This window comes from Callithrix jacchus, chromosome 1, assembly GCF_049354715.1.
Source record: "Callithrix jacchus isolate 240 chromosome 1, calJac240_pri, whole genome shotgun sequence".
NCBI lineage: Eukaryota > Metazoa > Chordata > Mammalia > Primates > Cebidae > Callithrix > Callithrix jacchus.
This window is the reverse complement of record NC_133502.1, coordinates 181,413,774-181,440,341: the sequence shown is the minus strand read 5'-3', so window position 1 is coordinate 181,440,341 and position 26,568 is coordinate 181,413,774. Positions and strand designations below refer to the sequence as shown.

The 26,568-nt window shown below is 48.4% G+C and overlaps 1 protein-coding gene across 11 annotated transcripts in view; it reads left to right on the top strand.

The window, feature by feature from the left end:
• Positions 1-26,568, top strand: part of AK8 (adenylate kinase 8) — a 159,646-nt gene that overhangs the window by 22,261 nt on the left and 110,817 nt on the right. For 10 of the 11 annotated variants that reach the window (XM_078330612.1, XM_078330592.1, XM_035261328.3 and 7 more), the window contains one exon: positions 3,729-3,797. In XM_078330612.1, coding sequence (XP_078186738.1) covers positions 3,729-3,797 — 69 coding nt within the window. Of the gene's footprint in view, positions 1-3,728; positions 3,798-24,145; positions 24,165-26,568 lie in introns of those variants that run through there. The other variant, XM_078330615.1, reaches the window with a different exon arrangement.

The following is a 26,568-nucleotide window of genomic DNA, read 5'->3' as shown; positions in this document are numbered from 1 at the left end:
CAGGGGCCTGAGCCAGGGCTGGGCCTTCTCTGTGGCCAGGAGCAGCCTCACTGCACTCTGTCAGCTTCTCCCTAATTCTCCCCAAATATCAGGCTTTGAGGGCTGGGACAGGAGAGCATCACAGTGCTCTGCGAGGAGAGAGGCTAATTCCTGCTAAGACAGTTTGTCAGGGCTTCAACAAGCAGCCCCTGAAAGCCCTGCTGCTGATGTGACACATCAAAGCTGGTGTGGAGACAGCCCTGTGGCGGGGAGCGGCGGGGGGCGCTCAGGAGTAGCTTCGCTCAAAGCTGCCGGCCTGTCCCCTGCCGCGCAGGTTGCAGGGGGCGCTGTGCCCCACCGGGGCCGGCCGCCTTTCAGCCGTAGTTCTTTGGCTGGCACCCTCCCCTGCATCCTGTACCTGTTTGAACGCTGCCTCCTGAATGGGCGTTGGCAGAGAAGGCAGAGGAATCTTGGGAAAACAGCCCTAGGATGGAAACTGGTTGTGCCTGGGTTCTGGAGAGGACTTGAGGGGCTGGGAAAGGATGAAAGGGGTTGGGAGGGGAGAGGAAGAGATGGTGGGGCAATGCAGAGGGGAGGGACAGGGCTGCTTCTTGCCTACCCCCTCCCTCACCAGCCTGGGGAAGCCCCCCCTGGAGACCTGGGGGAAATGGGCACTGGCAGAAAGACACCCTTGCTCTCTAGCAGCTTCCCCCAGACCTCAGGGGCCCTATGTGGGTGGGCTTATGCCAGTGGTTATCCAGGTGTGATGCCCTGACCAGCAGCATCTGCATCACTTGAAAACTTGCTAAAAATGCACATTCTCAGCTCTATCCCAGAGCTACTGAATCAGAGCAACTGGGGTGGGGCCCAGCAATTTGTGTTTTAAAAAGCGGCCGGGCGTGGTGGCTCAAACCTGTAATCCCAGCACTTTGGGAGGCCGAGGCGGGTGGATCACTAGGTCAAGATATGGAGACCATCTTGGTCAACATGGTGAAACCCCATCTCTACTAAAAATACAAAAAATTAGCTGGGCACGGTGGCGCATGCCTGTAATCGCAGCTACTCAGGAGGCTGAGGCAGGAGAATTGCCTGAACCCAGGAGGCGGGGGTTGCGGTGAGCCAAGATCGCGCCATTGTACTCCAGCCAGGGTAACAAGAGTGAAACTCCGTCTCAAAAAAAAGAAGAAGAAGCTCTGCCAGCATTCTGTTCCACAATCAAGTTGAGAACCACTGGCTTAGGGAAGAAAGGAGGGGGGTAGGGTGATATGATAAAGACACAGGGCTATCTCAGCAGATGCTGGAGCCAGGGACTGGATGCCAGCTAGCCTCCTTCTTGCCCCTCTGGTCTTCTTTTTTATCTGTTGTAGGAAACAGATGTTTGACACCACAAAGAAAAATTAGCACGGAGACAAACGATCTTTCAGCAATTCAACTTTTACTTCCTGGACTGCAGGAAGATACCCTCGATAGCCATCTTGTCACGAGAGTACAATGAACAAAGGAAAACAGACATATTTATCCCTTATACATATGGGGTCGTCCTTACTGCTGTGTCTGATCTCTGTTGGCTGGAGCCAGACCTCACAATTTAAATTAAAACCCAGTTGGCTAAAACTTAAAACTTTTCTAAACAGGTAAAAGCAATGGAGAGCTGGGACATGCCTGTGAGCACATCCAGCACAGATATATTGGTTAAAGCACAAGGACATAGAACGTACTATGTGTCTGTAAGCACAGCATGTCTAACAGCTACATAGGATAGGGCTTAACAAAGAGTTTAATAGCACACTTATGATTCATTCTTTAACAAGAAAGGAAACTTTAAAGAGGAACTGTACACCATTCATTCATTCATTCTCTCTGTCTCTCTTGCTTTCAGTTTTGATTTGGCTGTCTACCTTGTAGAAACATGGTGGCCCCATAACTTTTAAACAAACACATTCATCCAGTTCCCCAGCAGAGGTTCCCCCTCCCTCATTCTCTTGCTGTCTGCTCTTTTTCTTCCAATTCTACATCCCTGGAAAAGTCGTTCTGCTGCTGAATCCTGTTTCTCTCTTTCACTTTGTACTGGTTTCATTCGGTTACACACCCCTGATGCCCACGAAGTGGCTGCTGCAGCTCCCACTGTTACATTTTCTCAGCTTCTGATCTGGTGGAAAGCAGGGATTCATGCCGCTAATGACTGCACTGATGTCCTGGGCCTGACTTTCATTGGCTGGGACTGGGTCCCAGGTAGCCTCTGAATCAATCACAGTGGGCAGGAGTGGGATATGCGAATTGGCTTGGACCAGTCAGGGCCCTCTTGTGGATCTGAGGATGGAGTTGAACACACCCAGACCATACAGGCAGAAGGGCAAGAGGGCGACTCCTCAAAGGAACTTTGGGAGCCCGTGTTACTGGGAGTGGAGTGTATGGAAAAGTAAAAGCCACACCTGCAGTCTCATTACTGATTTCCACTGGTGAAGTGTGTGAGGTCTAAGGAGGTCAAGGCATTGCCCGGGGTTGCCCAGCTGGCTGGATCACAGCCGCCAGGAGCAGAGAGCCTGCCCTGGGCAGAGGTGGGGGGATGAGCCCTGATGCCAAGGCTGAGTCTGCTCTGCATAAGAAAGGCTGCACCAGGAAGCCCCTGCTCCCAACAAGGAACCTTCCTGATTGGAATGTATTTCTACTTCCCATGTCCTTTTTCAGAGATGTAGGTGGGCGTAGGGGAGATTTTTGGCCCCTGGCGTATATACCAGGAAGAGCACAGGCCAGGCGTCAGCGACTCCCTCCAGAAGAGCTGCTCCCTCCCCAGTCCTCTGCAGAGAAGGGAGTGTGTGGAGCACCCTGGAGAAGTGGCTTCACCTCTCTGAGGCTCAGCTTCTTCCTCTATGAAAAAGGCTAACAGTGGCATAGATGGCACAGAGTTGTTACGAATGGAATGCTTGGCCCAGTGCCTGGCACATAGCATGTGCTCAACAAACGTCATGACTGGAATGAATTAAGGAGGTTTGAGGTTTCATTAGTTCATCAGTTAGCAGGGCTTCCTCTATCCTTGACACCATTTGGTGCTGGGGCAGTGGTATGCTGGTCAGTGTTTAACAACCAGCACTGGCGGTGGGGGCAGGGGCCTTATTTGTAGCCTTTGACATTTCCGTGGTGTAAACATTCCTACCGCGGCCAATTTTGTTACCAACATGAGGTCACTGACCGTGTACTTGGGAAGAGATGGACACATTCACCTCTGCTGAGTCTTGGAGCAAGTCCCCTCCCATCTACCACTGTCTGGGATCCAAAGTCAGTAAGACACTGCCCCTTTCCTTGAAGAACTTCACAACTTACTGGGGACATAGACACATGGGCAGGCCGTTAGAATGTGTGTGGGTTAGTGCAGTGACAGAGTTCTCCATCCAGGACATTGGAGTGTGGGAAGTAGTACCAGCCTGGCCTAGGAGGATCCGGCAGGGCTTCCTGTGGGCTGGCACTTGGGGCTGAGGCTCTGAGGGAAGCCTGGAGTTATTCAGGTGGAGGTGGGTGAGGGCATGGTGGGGCCTGGGCACAGGATAAGGTGAGTACACGTGTGAGGGAGGCCCTCAAAGATGCTGGGGGGAGAAGAGAGTTCAAGGAAGCGAGTGCGGCAGGCGGATGAAGGGCCCCAAGGGTGGTCGGAGCTTTGCAGAGGCCAGGGTGCGGGTCAGGGTTATGTGCCAGTCTGTGTCCTAAGCTGCAGGATGCCCTGGCCATCATTCTGTGTGTCCTTTTTCCTTCAGGTAGTTCCCAGCGCACTGCTCATCCAACTGGTTCAGGAACGCCTGGCTAAAGAGGATTGCGTCAAGTGGGTAAGACTCCAGTGCGCTGGGGTTTTCGGTGCCAAAATAAAGGGGAGGGTGAAGGGCATGTGTTCCTCTCCAAGACCAGAGATGACCAGAGGCATAGGAGAAGGTAAGGCTGGCAGACAGGAGCTCCGTGAAGGCCAGTCTGCAGACATAGATTTCCCTTTTGTCAAAGGAAAAGGAACAGGGTGGAATTCAGTGTATCAGTCAGAGTTCCCACAGGAAAGAGCTGGCTTACCCAGAGGGGTCACAGGAAAGCATTTAATGACAGGACCATCGCAGAAGCATGGGAGGGTTAAGGCAACCAACAAGTGATAGTGAGGCACTAGGGACTGGCAGCGGCAGGAGGCAGAATTAGGGGTGCCCCAGACTCTCTCACCTCCCATCCTTTGATCTCCTGCCAGACCCAGGGAAGCCAAAGTGCAGGAGTCCAGGTCTGCAGTCCACTGAGGTCAGCCTCCTGGGGCACGAGGAGGCTGGAGAGGGCAGGGGAGGGCTTAGGAGGTTAGCAGCATAGCACCCGTCTACTGAGCACTGATGGGCACCACACACCGACTCGTGTGTCCCCACAGGAGCCCTGTTGGGTAGTGTCATTACTCTCCTTTTTTATTTTATTTTATGTATGTATGTATGAATGAATGAATGAATGAATGAATGAATGTATGTTTGAGACAGGTCTCGCTCTGTCACCCAGGTTGGAGTGCAGCAGCATGATCACAGCTCACTGTGGGAGGTTGTAGCCTCAACCTCCCAGGCTCAAGTGATCCTCTTGACTCAACCTTCTGAGTCACTGGGACTACAGGCACACATCACCACCACACCCAGTTAATTTTTATACTTTTTGTAGAGATAGAGTTTCTGTTGCCCAGGCTGGTATCAAACTCCTAGGCTACTATATTTATTCTGAATTAGAGTTCTATGTTAACAGTTTTTTCTTTGAGCACTTGACAAATGTGTCACTTACTGTTTTTTCTTTTTTTGTAATTTTTAAGGGCCATGCCAATATGCTCTGTATTTTTCTAATTTTAGTATATGTGCTTGCTGAAGCTAGCACTCCACTTCCTTTTTTTTTTTTTTTGAGGCAGAGTCTCGCTCTGGTGCCCAGGCTGGAGTGCAGTGATTCGATCACTACTCACTGCAATATTGACCTAGGCTCACAGGCTCATCTTGCCTCAGTCTCCCCAGTAGCTGGAACCACAGGTATGTGCCACCACGCCCAGCTAATTTTTTGTAGAGACTGGGTTTCCGTCTATTGCTCAGGCTGGTCTCCAACTCCTGATCTCAAGCAGTCCTCCCACTTTGGCCTCCCAGTGTGCTGAGATTACAGGCGTGAGCCACCACACCCAGCCTCCACTTACTTTTGACCACTGTTTCTGATGAAAAAATCCACAGTCATTCAAATCCTTTTCTAAATAATGCATCATCTTTTTTTCTGACTACTTCCAAGCTTTTTTCTTTGTTTTTAATTTTCACTGGTATAATGATGATATGTCTGGCATGAATTTCTTTGGGCTTATTCTTGGTGTTTGCTGAGCTCCTGAATTTATAGGTTTGTGTTTCCCTCCAAACTTGAGAAGTTTTTACCTTTATTTCTTCATGTAACTTCCTGCATCGTACTATTTCTCCTCTCCTACAACTCCAGTGATATAAGCATTAGCCCTTTTGCTGTTGTCCCACGGGTCCCTGAGGTGCCAATCTTTTCAATCTTTTTTTTCCTTATCATTTTTTTTCTTTTTTCTTTTTTTTTTTTGAGATGGAGTCTTGCTCTGTCGCTACACCGGAGTGCAGTGGTGCAATCTCGGCTCACTGCAACCTCCTCCTCCTGGGTTCAAGCAGTTCTCCTGCCTCCGCCTCTCGAATGGGTAGAACTACAGGCGCACGCCACCATGCCCAACTAATTTTTGTATTTTTAGTAGAGACGAGGTTTCACCATGCTGGCCAGGCTGGCCTTGAACTCCTGACCTGGTGATCTGCCCACCTTGGCCTCCCAGAGTACTGGGATTATAGGCATGAGCCACCGCACCTTGCCCTCTCTTTTTTGAGATGCAGTCTCACTCTGTCACCCAGGCTGGAGTGCAGTGGCGTGATCTCAACTCACTCCAAGTTCAAAAGATTCTCATGCCTCAACCTCCCCATTAGCTGGCGTTACAGGCATACACACCCACCGTGCCTAGTTAATTTTTATATTCTTAATAGAGACGAGGTTTCACCATATTGGCCAGGCTGCTCTGGAATTCCTGACCTCAAGTGATCTGCCCACCTTGGCGTCCCAGAGTGCTGGGATTATAGATAGGCAAGAGCCACCACAGCTAGCCCCTTTCTTTTTTTCTCTCTGTCAATGAGCTGTGATAATTTATATTGAACTATCTTCGGATTGACTGAGTCTTCCCTTGTGTTTTCATTCCACTATCGAGCTGGTCCTGTGTGTTTTTGATTGCATCAGTTCTTTCTGCCTTCTGTGTCTTTGCTGAGACTTCATCTTTCCATGTGTTCACCAGTTGGAACTTTCTTGTAATAGCCGCTTTCGAGTCTTCATCCCCTAATTCCAGCGTCTGAGTTACGCGGTGGCGACATCTGTATCTGCTCTCATGTGAGTAGAGAGGTTCCTGGTTCTCCCTGCGCTAAGTAATTTTGTATCCTGAACATTTTAAATATTGTTATGAGGCTCTGCGTCTTGTAAACGTCATTATTTTTGTCTTAGCAGATGATTGATTCCGTTGGATTCAGTTTGCACGTTCCAACCAGGCTTCTCAGGGTGTGGTTTTGGTGTCAGTCTTGTGTTCATGCCTCTGCATCACCATGCAGTGACCGTGCAGCTCTGTGCTGCGTGTGCATCACCCAGGGGCACCTGGGGACTTGGCGGTGAGCTAGGCTACAGTTCACGTCTCGGTGTCTCTGGAATGCTGTTTAGGGTCAGGCCCACGTGTGCAAAATTAGGGATGAGCCTTTGTTTATTTGCTTCCCTGAATTCCCCCATCTGGCATCTCCCAGCAACCACCTGGTGCTCCTCTTTTTGGTCTTTCGATCTTTTATTTATCCTGCTCTGCCCCTCACTTCCTGCGACTGGACCCATGACCAGGGTCAAGTGGTGAGAGGACAGAGAGAGGAAGGATTGGCAGGGCTTTTGCCTGTTCTCTTGGGACTAGGTAAGGGTCCCCCTTTTCAGTGTTTCAGGCACCTGCGGCCCCTTTGACACAGCTGTTCACCACAGCCACAGCAGGACTGCCTGGAGGCGAGTGTGAGAAAACAGAGAAAAGAAAAACTCTCCAGAACTCTCCCCCTGCAAGTGTTAGCCGACCTTTTCCCATTCCCTCCTACCTCCCTATTCTCCCATCTGGTGTCCAATTTCAGGCTCCAAGTTGCCTTAAGAGATGCTGGCTTGGTGGTATTTAGAATTCTAGTCTTTTCCCCCAACTTGCCTGCTACTGGATAACTTTCTGAGTCCTCAGAGCTGCCCCATGTGTTTCATGCATGTATTACAGCTACCTTCACTGGGGGTGACAGGGGGGTGGTGTATGTTTCATGTATCCCAGCATCAGAACTTGTATCCTTTTTTAAAAAAAAAAATATGCACATACACTTTCTCTCTCTCCATCTGTCTCTCAGTTAAAAATGTATTAGGGCCAGGCTGGACATGGTGGCTCACGCCTGTAATCCTAGCACTTTGGGAAGCCAAGGCAGGAGGATTGCTTGAAGCCAGGAATTCTAGACCAGCCTGGCCAACATGGCAAAATCCTGTCTGTACTAAAAATACAAAAAATTGGCCGGGCATGGTGGCTCACACTTGTAATCCCAGTGCTTTGGGAGGCCAAGGCAGGCAGATCACCTGAGGTCAGGAGTTTGAGACTAGTCTGGCCTACATGGTGAAACCCTGTCTCTACTAAAAATAAAAAAATTAGCTGGGCATGGTGGTGTGCACCTGTAATCCCAGCTACTCAGGAGACGGAGGCAGGGAGAATGATTTGAACCTGGGAGGCAGAGGTTGCAGTGAGTCAAGATTGCACCATTGCACTCCTGTCTTGGCAACATAGCAAGACTCTGTCCCCCCCAAAAAAAATTAGCCGGGTGTGGTGGCATGCACCTGTAACCCCATCTACTTGGGAGGCTGAAGTGGGAGAATTGCTTGCACCCAGGAGGTGGAGGTTTCAGTGAGCTGACATCACACCACTGCACTCTAGCCTGGGCGACAGAGTGAGACTCTGTCTCAAAAAAAAATGTATTAGGGTTGAATGCAGTGGCTCATGCCCGTAATCCTAACACTTTGGGAGGCTGAGGCAAGAGTATTGCTTAAGCCCAGGAGTTCAAGACCAGCCTGGCCAACATGGCGAAACCCCCTGTCTTTACTAAATATACAAAGAATTTGCTGGGCATGGTGGCATGCACCTGTAATCCCAGCTACTTAGGAGGCTGAGGCAGGAGAATTGCTTGAACCTGGGAGGAGGAGGTTGCAGTGGGAAGCCCCAAATCTGAAGCAGTACCCAGGAATCTTTCCAGTGCACTGGCGAGGGAGTAGCAGTTCCCACGAGCTTGTTCTGCGTGGCCTTCAGCCGTGGGATCTATATCCCAATACGCTGCAGGCTGGGCTGAGCACTGGCTCTGAACAGTGTGTTTACATCTGACCTCAAATTGTTCACTGTGAGCAGATGGTCCTCTGCCCAGATGTAGGCAGATACCCAGAGCCCAAAGCTGTTCTAAATCAGGGGTGGAGACTTGTATTCTGAAAAGGCCAGAGAGACACTCGTTAGGCTTTGCAGGCTATACGGCCTCTATCACGACTCAGCTCTGATGTAATGCTCAGGCAGCTGGACGCAACACAGACACAAAAGGGCATGGCTGTGTTCTAGTAAGACTTTTATCTTAGAAGCAGGCAGCAGGCCAGATTTGGCCTGGAGGGCTGTAGCTTGCCCCTGTTTTAAATAACACTTTCACATTGATCATGAAAACATTTCTGCCCTTTGTCTTGAGCTCTCAATAAAGAACAAACTTCCACCTTCCAGGAGTGTTAGAAGAAAGGCCAGCTTTACCATAGACTTTCATTTTAACTAAGTTCCCTCCCAGTCACCTAACTTCCAAGCCCTGTGACTTGATTCTGCCTCTCCAGGTGAGTGCGTGCTGCAGGCTCTGCCTTGTTTTCACTGTCAGGATCCTTCCCCATACCCCAGACCCTCTTCCTCAGCACCCCCCACTTCTAGCAGGATGGTCTTGCCTGCCTCGGGCTCATCATCTGCAATTGGAGGCAGAGCCAGACATGACCAAGGCAAGGCAGATGGTGAGAAGTGTTGTGATGGAGACCACAATGTGTGAAGAAAAACCAGGGCTAGAAGAGTCAAGTTATTATGGAAGCTCTAGTGAAGCGGACTGGAGTGGACCATGGAGGTCTTAGGCTGGAGGGAATGGCAGCCAGCATGAGGCAGGGACGAGAACACCCAGCCCCTCACCCCAACTTCACACTCTTAACTCAGAGAGTTAGACCAACCTCACCACAACTTTTCCTAAAACTGACCCATCAGGCAGTCACTATTTTAAAGCTTTCCTATCTCTTATATCTGGGAAGCACCAAATAATCTTTTGGCAGAGCATTAAAGGGGAGGGCAAGGCGGCCTGATTAACTGGAAATGGGCCAGCATTCCCCCATACAAAATGCTGTGTGCCTTCACCCGTCATTTCTCATGCGTTTGCCAAGTTGGATTAGACTCTTGCATAGCAGATCACCAGGCTGGAAGCATTCAAGAATCTTCCTTTCTTCAATTTTTTATTTTTATTTTTATTTTTTTTTTGAGACAGAGTGTTGCTCTGTCGCCCAGGCCGCAGGGCAGTGGCACAGTCATGGCTCACTGGAGCGCAGTGACACCATCATGGCTCACTGCATCCTCAGCCTCCTGGGGTCAAGCGATGCTCCTACCTCAGCTTCCTGAGTAGCTGGGACTGCAGGCATATACCATCATGCCTGTCTATTTTTCATTTTTATTTTTTGTAGAGACGTGGTCTCCCGATTTTGCCTAGGCTGATCTTGAACTGGGCTGAAGTGATTCTCCTGCCTCAGCTTCCTGAGTAGCTGGGACCACAGGTGTGCACCCCCATGCCTGGCTAATTTTTGCATTTTTTGTAGAGTCAGGGTCTCACCATGTTGCCCAGGCTTCTCTCAAACCCCTGGGCTCAAGTGATCCACGTGGAGTGTCTTGGCCTCTGAAAATCCTGGGATTATAGGCGTGAGCCACCATGCCTGGCTGTCTTTGATCTTTAAAGCTAAGCTGTTTTCTCTTTTTCATCATGATAGCTACTCATCGCATTTGGTCAAATGTAGAGGGGTGGGACTCCTTTGGCTTAAGTGTACCCGAGTTGCCCAGGACTGGACCCCCTCAGCAGGGGTGGGGGCTGTCTGTGAAAACACAGCTGGATACGGTCTTGCCCATCAGGTGGTATTTCAAATTCAGTACGCCAAGAGTTCCTGGAACCAGGACTCTCAGTGTGATGAGCATTTGCTCTAAGTACATAGGAAGGAGAAATTGTGTAGTTCCTATCCTCAGGAATAACAGGCACCTAAAAAATGTGGCCTACTCATGAGCCACAGTCACCACCCCTGCCAAACAAAAGGCCCAGCAGAGACAGCTCCCCATGGTCTCAGGGTCTCAGCCAGCAAAGGCGGCGGGACTTCCCCATGCCTGGTTGGAGAAGATCCACCTTTTCCGTTTCAGATTTCCTTTTAAGGTGCCATGATCCCCAAACTACTTGTGATCCAGGAACTTGAGCAGGAGCTGCTGTGTCCAGGCCGTTCTTCTCCCGGCCCTCTCTGCTGGTCGAGAGTTTGTTTCGACCAGCTGCCTTGGTGCAGCAGAAGCTGGGAGCTGGCCCACTCACCACTGGAAGGCAGAAGTCTCTGGGGTGCAGGCAGGCAGGAGGGCAGGCAGGCCCAGAGCCTCTGCTCCAGCCCTCCATCTCGCCCTGGGAGAAGCCAGAGACCTGAACTGAGCATGCGTCTGAGCCTTGCACCAGGCACTATGCTCAGCAGTTTCTCCAGCCTCATAAGACCCTACATGGTCAGTGTTACTATTATTGTACCCATTTTATAGCTGCAGGGCCTGAGGCATGCCCAGAGCCGCACAGCAGGAAGCGGCAGGGCTGGGCAGGGTGGACCCAGGCATGTGGTGCACAGGGCCAGCCCTCTCACCCAGGGGCTCTAGGGCCATACTGTGTAGCCTGAGACAGAAGCTCAAAGGCTGGGCAAAGCCTGTGTGCTCCCTGCCATGTTTTGTGCCATTCACAGGCCCCCATGTGTCCCCATGCAACCTGATATGTTCCTCTACTAGTGTCAGGACCAGAAGCCTTGTCATGGTTTGTTAGCCTACCTGGCTTCCCAGCCTATATTTCCTAAAAGTTACTCATTCATTCATTCATTCATTCATTCATTCATTCATTCATATGTTCTCTTATGCAACAAATCACTTAGCTAAGCATGGGGGTCAAAGCAGTGAACAAGAGAATTAAACATCTTGCTCTCAAGGAACAGAAGTTCTAGTCATGGAGAGACAGATAACAAACCAGATAAACAGGTAAAGATGTCAGGTCAGCTAGAGGAAGAGCTGAACTTCACAGCAGGAAGAGAGGCTTGGCATGGGCCAAGGCGTCTGTGGGCCCCTCTGCTCCATCCACCCCACACAACCATTCCAGAAGGCCCAAGGTGGGTGTTGACACCACTGAGCAACCCTTGAGTCTCTCTCCCTTCCAACCTCAAAACATATGAAACAGTACTATTTCATGTAAGTAATTTTTACAAGTTATAGCATTCCAATGGAAATGTTTCTGGTGGGCAAGCATTCTGGATCCTAGGTGGAAATTTAGAATCCAGAGATGCAGGGCCTCAGGGTGGCTGTCAGTGATCATCTGTGCATCCCACTGGCTACATACACCCCCTGGAAGCCGCACTGGACTTCTTTCCCCACTCCAGAATCTAAGAAGGCTGTACAGTTTACACACAGGATCCAGCTGGCCTGGACAGATTTGTTCCTGTGATTGTTAAAAAAAATCTCTACGTCACTGAGTGATGGTTTCTGGGGAAAATATGGTGGTTCTCTCTGTGATTACAACTGGATAGCCCAAACATTCCCCCAGCGATCTAGAATATTCTTTCTTTCTTTCTTTTTTTTTTTGGAGACGGAATCTTGCTCTTCACCCAGTCTGGAGTTCAGTGGCATGATCTTGGCTCACTGTAACCGCCACCTCCCAGATTCAAGCAATTCTCCTGCCTCAGCCTCCTGAGTAGCTAGGATTACAAGTGTGTGCCACCACGCCCAGCTAATTTTTGTAGTTTTAGTAGGGCCGTGTTTCACCACGTTGGCTAGGCTGCTCACAAACTCCTGACTTCAAGTGATCCCCCTGCCTCAGCCTCCCAAATTGCTGGGATTATGGGTATGAGCCACCACGCCCAGCCTAGAATAGTGCTTCAAATACACATTTAACTTCTGTGAATTCTTCCTGAGCTTGTTTAAAAGCTTGGTCTGCGTAACCTCTTTGCATAGAGCAGCTGCAGTATGGACAGAGTACAGAACCATGCCTCCCAAGTCACCATCACAGAAATGATGATAATATCTATTATTAGTGTTATAAATTCAAGTCTTAATTATAATTGACGTCATTATTAGTTGCATTACATTATATGTGATTATATTGTATTATAAATAACATATTAACTATATGAGTATTTATTTATTTTTGAGACAGAGTTACACTCTTGTTCTCCGGGCTGGAGTGCAATGGCTCAATCTTGGCTCACCACAACCTCCCAGGTTCAAGCGATTCTCCTGCCTCAGCCACCCAAGTAGCTGGGATTATAGGTGTGCACCACTGTGCCCAGCTAATTTTGTATTTTTAGTAGAGACAGGGTTTCTCCATGTTGGTCAGGCTAGTCTCAAACTCCTGACCTCAGGTGATCCTCCCACCTCGGCCTCCCAAAGTGCTGGGATTACAGGCGTGAGCTACCGCACCCAGGCCAACTATGTGAGTATGTATAATGTGTGTTTATGGTGATTATTTTGATCATGGTGTTAGCTGTCGTCTGGCGTGTCTCTGCTACATGACATTGCAGGTGTACCTGGCGCTGTGCAAGAGGCTGTAATTATATTCTGGGTGACCACCCTTGCTTGGGAGTGCAGCATCGGCAGTCAGGACTGTGTGCGGTTCTTACAGCAGCCCTGCAGAGGTGGCTCTATTGTCTACCCTATTTCACAGATGCAGAATCCAGGCCTGGTAGACGTTGTGGATCTTGCTGAAGATCCCACAGTAAAGTCCCAGAACTGAGATGCAAACGTGGTGTTTGTACTATTGGCCACTCTGTTCTCGTTTCAAAGGGTGCATCTCAAGAAGGCACAGGGAATGTTACTCTGATGAGAGCTTCATTTCCTTAGGCCTCAGTTTCCCCATCTATAAAACTATGGGGTTGGACTTGAGCATGGAAATCCCTTCTAGCCTTATAGTCTGTGGTTCTGATCATGTCCACGCCATTGTTACCTGCAGAGTAAAGAAATATCTCCTTCAATTTGTTTTAAACTTTCTTCTAACCTTCAAGGGGCATCCAGTACCTTTTCATCTCTTCCCGCTGGAGACAGGATTTCAAGAGTAAGAGGTTAGGCTTCTAATTATGTGCTTTGCTTGTTCAAAAACAAAACAAACCCTCATCCAAAATAAACAGGCTTTCTTGCTTTTAGGGAGGAAAATGACACATATGCATATTCATTTATATGGTAATTATTATTATTTAGCTACACAGGGACTAGAATTGGTAATTTAGAGCACAAAAGGAATGCAGGGAGTAGCGTTCAGGGAAAAATAACACGATCGGAACCCATCAGGATTCTGTAGTTAATGCAGGGAAGGGGGGTTTCTTCTTTTTTTTCTTTTTTTTTTTGGGTCTAATGCAGTCTCTTTGAAGAATTTTTTTTTGAAGTGACCATCAATGCATTAGAGAAAGAAAAATTAGCACTCTGTATTGGAACTATCAAAAGGAGGTGGCTCTACCTGTTGGAGACCCATTAGCCATTTGTTAGGGACAATCAAGAGAATGCGCCCACATCTTCAGACTACCCCTGTAGGGCAAAGAAAGGCTAAGAATTAAGGCAGTAAGTTCTGGAAACTCGGGAGGGGAGCTCAGTACCAGAGATTCAGACTTTTACCTTGGCCATAGACTCTATTTGTGCTCCATTTTATTTAAATTGCCAAGAATCCCTTTCCTTTATTTGGGACCCAATCCATCTCCCCGCAGCTACCCTGGTTTCTTCCCAATCCCTTCTTCACAGTGCTGCTGGAAGGATGGCTTTTTAAAGAATGAATGAACTTCTTTCTTAACCACAATGTGTTCATGCCTATGGTTCCAAAGGCACCAAAGTCCCCCTCACTCCTGTTCTTTAGCTACCCAGTTTCCTTCCTGGAGGCTACTAATGTTCACACTTTCTTGAAAGTACACCCTTCTGAGGATGATTTTAAACATAGAGAAACATTTGTTATTTTAAAATGAATGTGGCTGTGACCCTCCACTGCTTCCTGGACCCCTGTGTGTTCTGGGCCTGCCTGTGGCTCAGCTTCATCCCTGGACTTCTTTCATCTACCCGCTCAGTACCCACCACCTTTGCCCAGCTCAACCTGCACCCACCCTGCTCAGTCAGGCCTATGTGTGCAGCTGCCAGACACAGATTGCAGTAGGCCATTTTTACACTGCCATAAAGAAACACCTGAGACTGAGTAATTTATAAAGAAAGGTTTAATTGGCTCGTGGTTCCACAGGCTGTACAGGAAGCATGGTGCTGGCATCTGCTCAGCTTCTGGGGAGGCCTTAGGAAGCTTACACTCCTGGCAGAAGCTGAAGTGGGAGGAGGCACATCACGTGGCCAGAGCAGGAGCAAGAGAGAGGGAGTGTGAGGGGGTGGTGCCACACACTTTTATCAGCCAGATTTCGAGAGAACTCACTATTGTGAAGACAGCACCAAATCATGAGGGATCAGCCCCCGTGATCCAAACACCTCCCACCAGGCTTCACCTTTAGCAATGGGGATTACATTTTAATGTGAGATTTGGGTGGGGACACATATCCAAACTATATCACTAAGCAACCCTCAATGATTTCTCATCCCCTTGTGTCCATGCCTATGTAATCCCCTCCCCTTGAGTGGGGGCAGGACCAGCCGAATATGGCAAAGGTGAGGGGATGTCACTCCTGCACTAGGTTACGTTATGTGAGAATGTGCCTCAGCAGACTAGAGAGAGGTCCCCTCAGCGGCATGATGTCAGCAGACTAGAGAGAGGTTCCCCCACCAGCATGATGAAGTATGCAGCCCTGTTGCAGAAGCCCACGTGGCTGGTCTCCAGGAACTATGGTGGGTTCCAGCCCTCAGCAAGCAAAAACCCAGAGCCCTCAGTCATACGACAGCAAGGAGATGGATCCTGTCAACAATCCCGATGATCTGAGAAGAGGATTCTCCCTTAGTCAAGCCTCCAGATGAGAACACAGCCCAGTTAGCAGCTTGACTGCAGCCTTTGAGACTGAGCAGAGGATGCAGCTGAGCTGTGCTCATACTCCTGCCCCTTGGAAACCATTGTGTTGTCTAAAGTCACTAAGATTGTTATGCAGCACTAGAAAAGGAATATTCAGTGCTCTCAGCCCCACCCCATAGCTAGAAAACTGCGTTCATTCCTCAGCCTCAGCTTCAAGTCACTTCTTCAGGGAGGCCTCCCCTGACCTTGCCCAACCCCAGATGAGGCCAGCCTTCCTGTGACGTGTGCTCACAGCATTCTGCTCTCCAACTCTCACTTTCATACATAGGATTAGGAATGTAAGATCTTTCTTGTGGTACCTGGCATAGACTCCATGCTGGGTAAACATGTATAGCATGAACGAATGAATCAATCGATCAATGAGTCAGTGAATGCCATTTGGATAATTCCCCAGTTCTGCACCACTATGGCAGTGAAATCCTATCCCAACATGCTCATGGCCCAAGGAGGGAAAGGTGTTTAAAATCCAGCAGCTCTATCCAGTTACATCTGCTGTCCTAATAAAGGTTTCAACACTAGGAACACATTTGTCTTCAGGCTTCTTTGGAGAGATTGTTTTGTCCAGTGTGCTGGCTTTGTTTTATGTGTATTTTGGGTGTTTAATGACTTCTTCCTTGTATTATATAATTATTTCCATCATTAGTGCTTTCAAGTTTCCCATTTGGCCTTGGACTTCTATACCTTGAGAAAGTTCAAGCACTACACCCTAATAAGGGTGGAGGTGCCCCATGGGACCCCAGGTTCAAGTTTTTGAGAACCAGCCTTCCAATCTGAGCTCCTATGCCAGGAGATTTTCCTGTCTCCTCTATTCCTCTAATCAGCTGTAACAAGAATCAAGCACCAGGGTACTTGATTTTAAAACACTAAATAAATGTATAACATGAAAGTGATCGTGCCTGGTGGATGAATCCCAGTTTATATCATCAATGTCTTTTAAAAAGCCATCTACAGAAATGATCCCACTGAAACCTTTTACAAAAAGGGAAGCTGAGGCCCAGATGGAGGAAGGGATTTGGCTGAGGTCCCACAGGCCAAGTCAGGGTGGCATTTTATAGGCCACCACGCAGAGGCTCCTGGCTACCTGACTGCCAGGTCAGGCTTCAGCTTGTGCTAGGCCTTATGACAAAGGCATTTTTATGTCACTAGCGCCAGACATTTGGAATATCACGGACTGGAAAATATCTGTCAAAGAAAAAAAGAAATGTTTTCACGTATAGATGCCACCCGCACGCAGCCACAGAGGGCAAAGGAAAGACTTGTGCCGAATTACGATGGCTCGTCATATGCAGAGAGTTTTATTATTCATCAAAAGACAGAGGTCTTCATGCACTGGGAATATGATGTTATGGGCTCCACACATGGCTCGTGTTCACATCTGCTGACCTGAGCCATCCCTTGAATATCTGGGCTGGCAGACAGCAGTGAGGGAGACACAGACAGGGACTGGTGGGGACAGGCTGCTCAGACCCCAGTGCCTTTATGTGTAGAGAATCCTGTAATTCACAGACAGGCAGCGCATCCTTAGGTGCTGCGGTGCATGCACTGAAGTAACAGCTGTCTCACTGTCTCTGATTAAATGAGATGATCCAAGCATAGTGCTTAGCACTGTGCCTGGCCTGGAAGTCCACTTAAGAGTTGTGCCTTTTACTTGCAAGGTGAGCTGGGTGAAGGCAATTTGAGGATCCCTTATGAGTAGAAGTCTACTACTTCTTCATACCTGGCTTTGTGTTAGAAAACAGTCCTAGACACTCTCTGGGTGGGCTTATGATCTACCTGCGACATCATGGTGCACTTTTTTTTTGGTGCCATCTTGGCTCACTGCAACCTCTGCCTCCCGGGTTCAAGCGATCCTCCTACCTCAGCCTCCCAGGTAGCGGGGTTTGCAGGTATGTGCCACCACAACTGGCTAATTTTTGTATTTTAAGTAGAGACGGGGTTTCACCATGTTGGCCAGGCTAGTCTTGAACCCCTGATCTCAGGTGATCCACCTGCCTCAGCCTCCCAGAGTCTTGAGATTATAGGCATGAGCCACCGTGCCCTGCCTGTGGTGCACTTTTGAAACCACAATTTGAATGAGTTCTATTACATCCCTATACCTGGATGGATGAGAGTGGTCTTTTCAGTGTAGTGCCTGAGGAAGAGAGTCATGAAATTTCAGAGCCAGCTGCAGCCTGCCTTCCTCATGCCCATCCAATTGCATGTGTGTATGTGGCGTGTGTGTGTGTCGTGTGTGCATGTGTGTGTGTGTGTTTCCACTTGGGATTGAGTTCCACCACTCTGGAAGTTAGGGAAGTTAGGCTCGGTTGCCGAGCATGAGCGTAATGCAAGAAGCCAAGCACGTGGGATGCTCCGTTCACGCCTCTGGAGACGGAGGTGGGCCGTTAGGGAAGGCCCTTCAGTGTGACTGCAGCAGGAATTTGCTTTCTTGATGCTTGCTTTGGTTTGAATTTTGTCCCCTCCAAAACTCATGCTTCAATCTACAATGTGGCAGCATTGAAAACCACTGTACTGCCTTTAAGAGGTGATTGGGGCTGGACAAGGTGGCACACCCCTGTAATCCCAGCACTGTGGGAGGCTGAGGTGGGTGGATCACCTGAAGTCAGTAGTTCAACACCAGCCTGGGCAACAAGGCAAAACCCCATCTCTACTAAAAACACAAACATTAGCCAGGCATGGTGGCAGGCACCTGTCATCCCAGCTACACAGGAGATTGAGGCAGGAGAATCACTTGAACCCAGGAGGCAGAGGTTGCAGTGAGCTGAGGTCATGCCACTGCATGCCAGCCTTTTTGCAGGTGACAGAGTGAGACACTGTTTTCCCCACCAAAAAAAGTTATCTTTACTGTTTACACAGTTTCAGGTATTCTGTCATAAGCAGCAAAACTGGACTAAGACAGCGCTCAACTGGTGGTCAGTACCCTCGCCGATCTGCATTCTGTTCACAGCGTCTCCTCTTTATTCTTCCATATCTGTGAGGCTCAGAGCCCCTGCCTGAGTCAAAGCCACACTGTCACTAACAAAAGCTAGACCTGGTGCTGCTGAACAGGAGCCTGTGGAGGGATGCTGCCCCCATTTGCATCCTGGCTAATGCATTCTAGACATCACCTCTTATTCCCCAGCACCTCTTCAAGAAGTCTTCCTTATTCTCCCATCAAAAGCAAAGGAGTGAAAAACAGCCTGTTCACCAGGACCCATGATCTATTAAATGGAACATGAATGAGTCTCTGCTTCAGTGTGTTAAAAGAATGTTACCTTGCCCGTGACTCATTGGGCCTGTGATCATGTTACAGTAAAGACAGGGAAGAAGGAAAATGAAGGCCAGAACTAAGCCCAGACACAGTTGGTGAAGAGCAGAATTGGTCCATCAAGATAAGGGAACACATCAGCCAGGGGTGGTGACTCACACCTATAATCCCAGCACTGTGAGAGGCCTAGGCACGTAGTTCATTTGAGGTCAGGAGTCAAGACCAGCTTGGCCAACATGGTGAAATCCCATCTCTATTAAAAATACAAAAATTAACTGGGCGTGGTGTCAGGTGCCTGTAATCCCAGCTACTCAGGAGGCTGAGGCAGGAGAATCACTTGAACCTGGGAGGCAGAGGTTACAGTGAGCCAACTGAGATCACACTACTGAACTCCAGGCTGAGCAACAGATGGAGACTCGGTCTCAACAAATAAAAGCAAAATAATGATAATAATAATAATAAGGTACACAGAATGCTCAATTAGCATTTACTGGCACGTGATATATGCCCAACACCACGTCACATGGTGATGCATTTTGAACCTCCATGACTGTCCTATGATGTTTTCAACAGCTAAGACTTCTGGGGCACCTACCAGCAAATGTTCTAGGTGGCTCAGAACAGAGCATGGCAGAAGCAGTCAGGTTCTAAGAGCTGCTGTCATTTTCCTTCTACGGGTGAGGTGGCAGCACGGGAGCCTGACCCACTGACCCAAAAGAAGGATAAATACATTACCTAAAAGAAAAACCGATCTTCTAGAAATGCATCAGGTTCAAAATGTCTGCTTCTGCATAATCTGCCCCTGGAGCTAAAGAAAGAATGCCATCATCAAATGCAAAACTTAAACCATTCGCCCATTCTGCTGAACCTCAACCATGTCCCCAGATCCCTGGAGTCAGGTCTCTGATGCACACTGGAAGTCAGGTCAGGCCCCCAGCCCAAAACGTGACTGTACCGGCTGAGGGCTGTTTCCTTTACTGTACACAAAATGCAGAATTCAATTTTGTGTTCTCAGGTTAACTCCTCTTAGATCTCATGTAATGTCAGGGAGACTTGGTTATTTCACTATAAAGGGGGAGAGGATGTAGCACGCTTTTGACTGTGGAACCAAAAGTTTAGAATTTACTTGGTGGGTTTCTAGAGTCTTTTTTCCTCCTCTTTGGTGATAGATTTATGCTCCCCTGCCCATAACATGAGTCAGTATTTTATAGTGGAAATGGTAGCGGAGTGGAGGAGCTGGATGCTGGTCCACAGAACCACCAGCTGTTTGTTTTATTTCTCCTTGTGGTGTCATTGAGCTGGCATTAATTACACTGCTTTCATCCCACTGACAGTAGGAACACAGGATTTTCTTGCTATTGTTTTGACACTCACAGGTTTATAGATGTCACTTGCCTCCTCCAAGGAGTGCGGTTTTATTGATCCACAGCTCTGTCGAGGCCCTGGCTGTGTGTTCCTGAAATACAAATGCAGCTAGGTTTGCAGGGATTGGAAGGGGAGGTCTGAGTTCCACTCAGGAAACGTATGGCCTGCATCACGACGAGGCAGGGCTTCTGAAGACCCTGACGCTGAGGCCGTGGTGGGTTGGTTGGTGTGATACGGGCTTGTAAAGGGCACACGTGGACCACGTGTCTGTATGCAAAGCCACGGCTCTCCATGTGGAGAGGAATGCGTGTTCCGATAAGCTCTGTGGGCATGGGATGCCTCAGATCCCTCTCACTGCAGTAGAAGAGGAAAAGAGGTGATCAAACGCTGGATAGAGCCTGAGGTTTCGGCAGATGCAAGTGGACCTTGGAGCAGGAGAGAGTGTTGGAGAGGCACGGGGATACCGGGAACCGCACTGGACCCACAAGCACCAACCACTTGGCTCTTCTCTTCACAGGCTGAGCAGAGTCAGAGGTGCCAGGCCTGCCTCCCAAGAGCTAGCAGGGCACCCACAGCAGAAGGGCAGAGCAGAAGGAGGCCAACTCCTTATTCTCCCATTCTTAGGCTCAGTTTGGTCTGTGTTTCAAATGAGTTGTCAACTATGAAAAGCCTGTGTGTACCAGGAGGTGTTTATTAAGCACCTACTGTCTGCCAGACATTTGCCACCACTTTAGGTACATCACTAAATGTAGTCCTAAACGCTACGAAGTGCAGGCACCATCATCACCATTCCTGTTCTACAGATAAGGAAACAGTCACATGTGCTTCCAGAGGACAAGCAAACTCCCCTCAGGGAGGGCAGCTGGCCAAGTGATGGCACATGGCATGAGCCCACCTTGGGGCGAATCCACTGCAGCTGTCAGCTCACTAGACCCCCGCATTCTAATTGAAATGTGCCTATCCTAGCTGGGTGTGGTGGCGCACCTGTAATCCCAGCACTTTGGGAGGCCAGGAGTTTAAGAGCAGCCTGGGCAATATAGCGAGACCCCAGTTTCAAAAAAAGAGAAATGTGTCTGTCCCAAGTCCTCCTTCATTCTTAAAGATCTTCCCTCCGTTCATATCTTGAATGCCAGTTGCTCCTGTTTCCCAGAGATTTGCCTTTTCAAACAATTTTTTATATTAAGTTCTACAAACTTAAGTGGGTCCCCCTTGGAAGCAGGTAGAGAAAAAGAAGATAGTTCACCTTTCTCAAAATTACAATGATAAAACTAGTTAACTTTGGGTCATTCCGTTGTTTCCAGGCACCACACTTGTTTAGTTGTTTTTTCAGAGGCGAGGTCTCACTCTGTCACCCAGGCTGCAGTGCAGTGGTTACACCTCGCTGCAGCCTTGAACTCCTGTACTCAAGTGATCCTTCTTCCTCAGCCTCCCGAGTAGCTGGGACTACAGGTGCACATCACCATGCCCAGCTAATTTTTTATTTTTTGTAGAAGTGGGGTTTTGCTGTGTTGTCCAGGCTGGTCTAGAACTCCTGCCATCAGGTAGTCCTCCCTTACCCTTCAAAAGTGCTGGGATTACGGGCATGAGCCCCAGTGCCTGGCCTGTTTGTTTATAACCCTCATTTAATTATTTCATCAACGTGAGTTAGACTACGGTTATTGTTCCCATTGTGCAGAGAAGGAGACTGAGGCCAGAGGGCATGCAGTGACTGGTTGGAAGTCACACGCTGGCTGTGGCACAGGTTGTCTGATTCCAAAGTCACTGCTTTCTGCCATCACAGTAAACTGATACCTTCCAGGGCTAATCTTGTTTCTAGAGAGGCGAGTCTACACCACAGCCATGGTCTAAGGTGTTTGAGGGGAATGGGCCCTGGGTGCTGGGTTATCCATGTCTGTTACTTTCATCTAAAGCACATTATGTCTGAACTGGAAAACTAACTGTGAACCTCCAAAGTGAGTGATATCTGCATTGGGCTACGTTGGGGCCATCTCAGCCTCAGAGCTGGGGTAGACTGGTCCATCTGGGGACAGAACAATTTGTTCTTCAAACGATGTCTCCTTCCATGGAGTGGCTTCAGGGGCACCATAGACCTTTGATTTGAATTTGATTTAATTTTTTAACTATTTAGGAACTAATAAAAAGCCTCTTGAATGCCTGCATTTCAGCTTTACCACATTTTCCTACCCTAGCGATCACTGGCTTGTAGGCTGCACACTTAGGAGTAATGATCTCCCCGCATCTGCACATTCGTATGAAAATGCCATGCGACCAGGCGCCGTGGCTCACGCCAGTAATCCCAGCACTTGGGAGGCTGAGGTGGATGGATCACCTGAGGTCAGGAGTTCGAGACCAGCCTGACCAACACAGAGAAACCTTGTCTCTGCTAAAAATACAAAATCAGCCAAACGTGGTGGCGTGCGCTTGTAATCCCAGCTACGTGGGAGGCTGAGGCAGGAAAATCGCTTGAACCCAGGAGGCAGAGGTTGTGGTGAGCCGAGATTGCTCCATTGCATTCTAGCCTGTACGACAAGAGTGAAACCCCATCTCAAAAAAGCCAAAACCAAACCAAATGAAAACACCATGCGTGTCATTGATTATCAAGGGTAGAATTTGACGCTGTTTGTTTAGAAAAATCACTCCTGCATATTTTGGCGTTATAAGAGCATAATCACTGTTAGGCTGTGCCCAGAAAAAGATCAGGCAAAGCCCTGGGCACACGTTGCCCAGGTGGAGGAATCAGAGCAAGTTAAGGGGTAACAGGTCATGCTACAGTCATACATGTGGAATGTGGAATACTCACGTTCCATGTTCAATGCATTCCATGTTCAGTGCTAACGGGTCGCATATTAGGGATCAAACTTGGAGATAAAGGGTCTTGCTAGTCTTCTTTCAGGTGAGATGAATATGGAAGGCATCCCAGGGTTCCATGGCAGCAAAGGTTTCCATGTTTTTGTATAAACCAAAGTAACTGCTACTGGGGCAGTGTGATGTCAACTTTTTTGTGTTCATCAAAGTAGTCTCGTTGTTCTCACCGATTGGCTTTAGAACATATCACTGTCCCAAACTGAACCTTTTAAGACACATTTCCTTCCTGGCTGGCAGAATCTCTCTCCTCTATGTCGGGAAACCACGTAGTATTTCATTAGGCAATGTTGGGCCTGCGATGCCTCTTGTGAGGCTTGCCCTGGTTCAAACCTGGAGCTGAGCGAAACTGATTTATCGAGTCCAAGTCTTCAGCCTCAGCTTGCCTCCTTGGGACTGCAGATTGAGCATGCAGCTCCTGGGAATGCCTTTGGTGGAGTCTGCCGCCGGAGCTGGGAGCCAGATCAGGGGCAGGACTGGGGGAAACGCCCAGGGGAGCACCACACTCTGGTCCTGGGAGGAGAGGGGAGGAGCAGAAAGGGAACGCATCAAAAAGGCAGAGGCCCAGAGGGCAACAGAGCCTTCCCGTGTGAAGCTGCTAATTGCGCTTTAATAATAGTCAGGAGGGCAAAAGAGGCCAGTGTTCGCACAAAGCCGGACGGCTCCTACCGCATCAGGCCGCGCTCTGCTGGGCCTCGCCAAGTTCCCTAGGCTGGCTGGCTTCTTTTCTTTCCTTTTTTTTCATCTGTGACATCTGCTCAGTGCTTGTCCCTCCTGTGATACCATACCCCTCGCAGCTGTGCAGACCTCCAGCTCTGCGCTGGTGCCTGGAGTGCCCTGAGCATACGGCCTTTTTGATGTGTGATAAAACAGAACCAAGCCACGGGGGTATGGTGAGCGAAGGCATCAGAATATCAATTAACCTGCTCTGAACAAAGCTGCAGCTCAGAGTGGAATAGACATTTCACTGAAGTGTCAGGAAGATGGATAATGTATTCTAATTAGGGATTGACTGATACCGCCACATCCAGCCACTCCTGGACGTGAGACCCGCGAACCTCGAAACGCAGGCTTATTGGGAATGTCTTAATGTCCCATCATGGCAGTCGTCTTGTGCTGTATACTGACTGATGACTTCTTGCTTTGCCAGAATTTGCAGCCATTAAAGTCCGTCCAGCCAAAATTGCTGCTTCCCTATGAACGTGCAGTCCATTTTGCAGCTGGGCAAATAACCCCTTTAAATGCAAGAGCTCTGGGAGAGAAGATCCTTTCTGAGCACCCAGCTGCAGCTTTCATCTTGAGGACGCCGTAGGACAGACCAGCCTTCAGCAGAGGTTTGGTCAAGGCGCTCTCCCTTCCAGGTGTGCCAGTATGGACCAGTGTGAGCTGGCGCAGGGGGAAGGAGCTTCCTTGGCTGTGTTCTCCGTACCATGTGGGGCGGCTCTAATGGGGCCTGGGTGCTGCTCGAGGGCTTCCTCAGGGACCTTGTTTCTTAGTCCCCAGGTGATCGTACCATCCCCCCAATTCAGAAAGAGCAGACCTGGAAAGCTGGTGGCCTAGGGCTCCCTCCAGAGACCCCCACCTTCTTCCTTTTAGATGTTCACATCTGCACCAGAATGACACACAGTGAGGCCAGGCTAATTAGGGAGATGTTCCTCATTTTGCTGCACTTTTCCTGTGTAATTGGAAGTCCCGCTTTCTCCAGTGAAAAGTCAGTGAGAGCTGTTCCCCTGAACAGTTCTAAAAGCTTTGGACCACATACTGATATCTGCTGCAAATTTATGGGCAAGATGATAATCATTGCTCAGTAATGCAATATTAAAAGCAGAGGCCTTTCTCAGTGCCGAGCAAAGACGGAGTTCCAACCTGCCAGCTTCAAAAGGGGACTCAAAACAGAATTACTAGTACTAGAAGCAGCAATCAATGGGCTCACAGTTCCTCCCCATCCAAATAAAGGAAAAATAAGGGGGTATGAATTTAGCTAAAGTTCAGAAAATGTTGGTTCGGCTTCCGGAACTGTGAGGGAGCTCTCAGTTGCTGCGTCTCCTGGTTCTGCCCGTGCTGCTCGCATCTGTAGATGTTGTTCTTCCTAAGAGCTGCAGCCCAGGGCTTGGCTGGCTATAACAAGGACTTGAGGAAGCAAAAAGCTGTTAAAATTTTTTTTTTTGCCCTTTTGCTTCATTAGTTCTAGAAACCAGGGGTTCCGTGGCTGTGAGTCTTCCTATATAATTTAAGAAATTAATGAAAGCTTGCTGGATTTTTCCAACAGTCTTTAGGCTGTAAATTTGTTTAGCTTTTTTTTTTTTAAACTGTCAGTGGAGGCTACTGGAACCTAAATATTTTAATATTGAAGAAATTTAGGCTTTTTTTTTTTAAAGAGACAAGATCTCACTCTGTCACCCAGGCTGGAGTGTAATGGCATGATCATAGCTCACTGCAGCCTCAAATTCCTGGACTAAGGGGATCTTTCTGCCTTAGCCACCCAAGTAGCTGGGACTACAGGTGTGCACCAATGCACCTGGCTAATTTTTAAAAATCATTTTTGGTAGAGTGAGGGTCTCACTATGTTGCCCAGGCTGGTTTGAAATTCTTGGCCTCAAGCGATCCTCCCTCCTTGGCCTCCTAAAGTGCTGGGATTTCAGGCATGAGCCACTGCATCCAGACCACTTTTTGTTTCTGTGTCTGTCAATTAGGTGGTGGTGTGGGCGTGAGTGACCTGGAGGCTGAGTCCGCCCATATCAGACCATCCTCTGACCTTAGAGCAACTGAGTCTCGTAATGCCTTAGGGGGAGGGTTCTATAGCAGGTGGGGGCTCGCAGCATGGACTCCCAGTTGCCTGATTTCCCTTTCTGCAAAATGGAGACTTGAAGCAATTCACTGCTTTCTTTCAGTTTTCCAAAGCTCACTTTACTAATTTATCTGGACATCAAGTTTAAAGCATTAGATTGTGTGTGTGTGTGTGTGTGTAACTCTAGACTCATGGGACTTGAAAGGACTTTAGAAATGGTTTAATGTGAACATTGCTGAGGGACATAAAAAAACAACTTAAGCAAATGAGAAGATAATGAGTTGACTTGATACTGTCCATTTGTCGCGAATTGATCTATGCATTTAATGTTGTTCCAAAATCCTAGTGGAATTTCCACTTGGGAATTTGACAAAATATTTTTAATGTTTACCTGAAAGATCTTATTTTGGAAAAAAAAAGGGAGGGGGGAAGAGTGTTTTACTAGATATTATGATAACTTATAAAACAACAACAATTGAAATGTTAAATAAAAAGAATTTAACAAACTACCGGCAGAAAGAGGCCAGAGCCAATGTCGTATCAGCATTTAGACTGTGATAAAAGTGTCCTCAGAGGGGAAAAGATAGGCTATATTGTGGGCAAGTTTGGAACAGGTGGTGAGCCACAAGGCAGCAGATTAGATCACAGCCCCACAGCACTCGCAAACTAAACTGTGGCTCTGTTATACAAATCATTACTATTTACATGTAAAGAGTAAAAACCCAAGAACTTGATTTAAAGGCAAGTGAATATTTATCAGCTTTTGCAGTGGGGAGGGCATTTTTGTACATCCACACAATGCCAGAATCCAAAGAGGAAAGCAGTGATTGATTTGGCCACAAACTGGTGTGTTAAAAGCAACACCACACACAAAATGAAACGGCTGCAAGACAAACTGCTGAAAATATTGATAACATTGTTTGTCTCAAGGGGTTTGTGGCAGTGTTTGCCAAAATCCAAAATGGGTTATTGTTCTT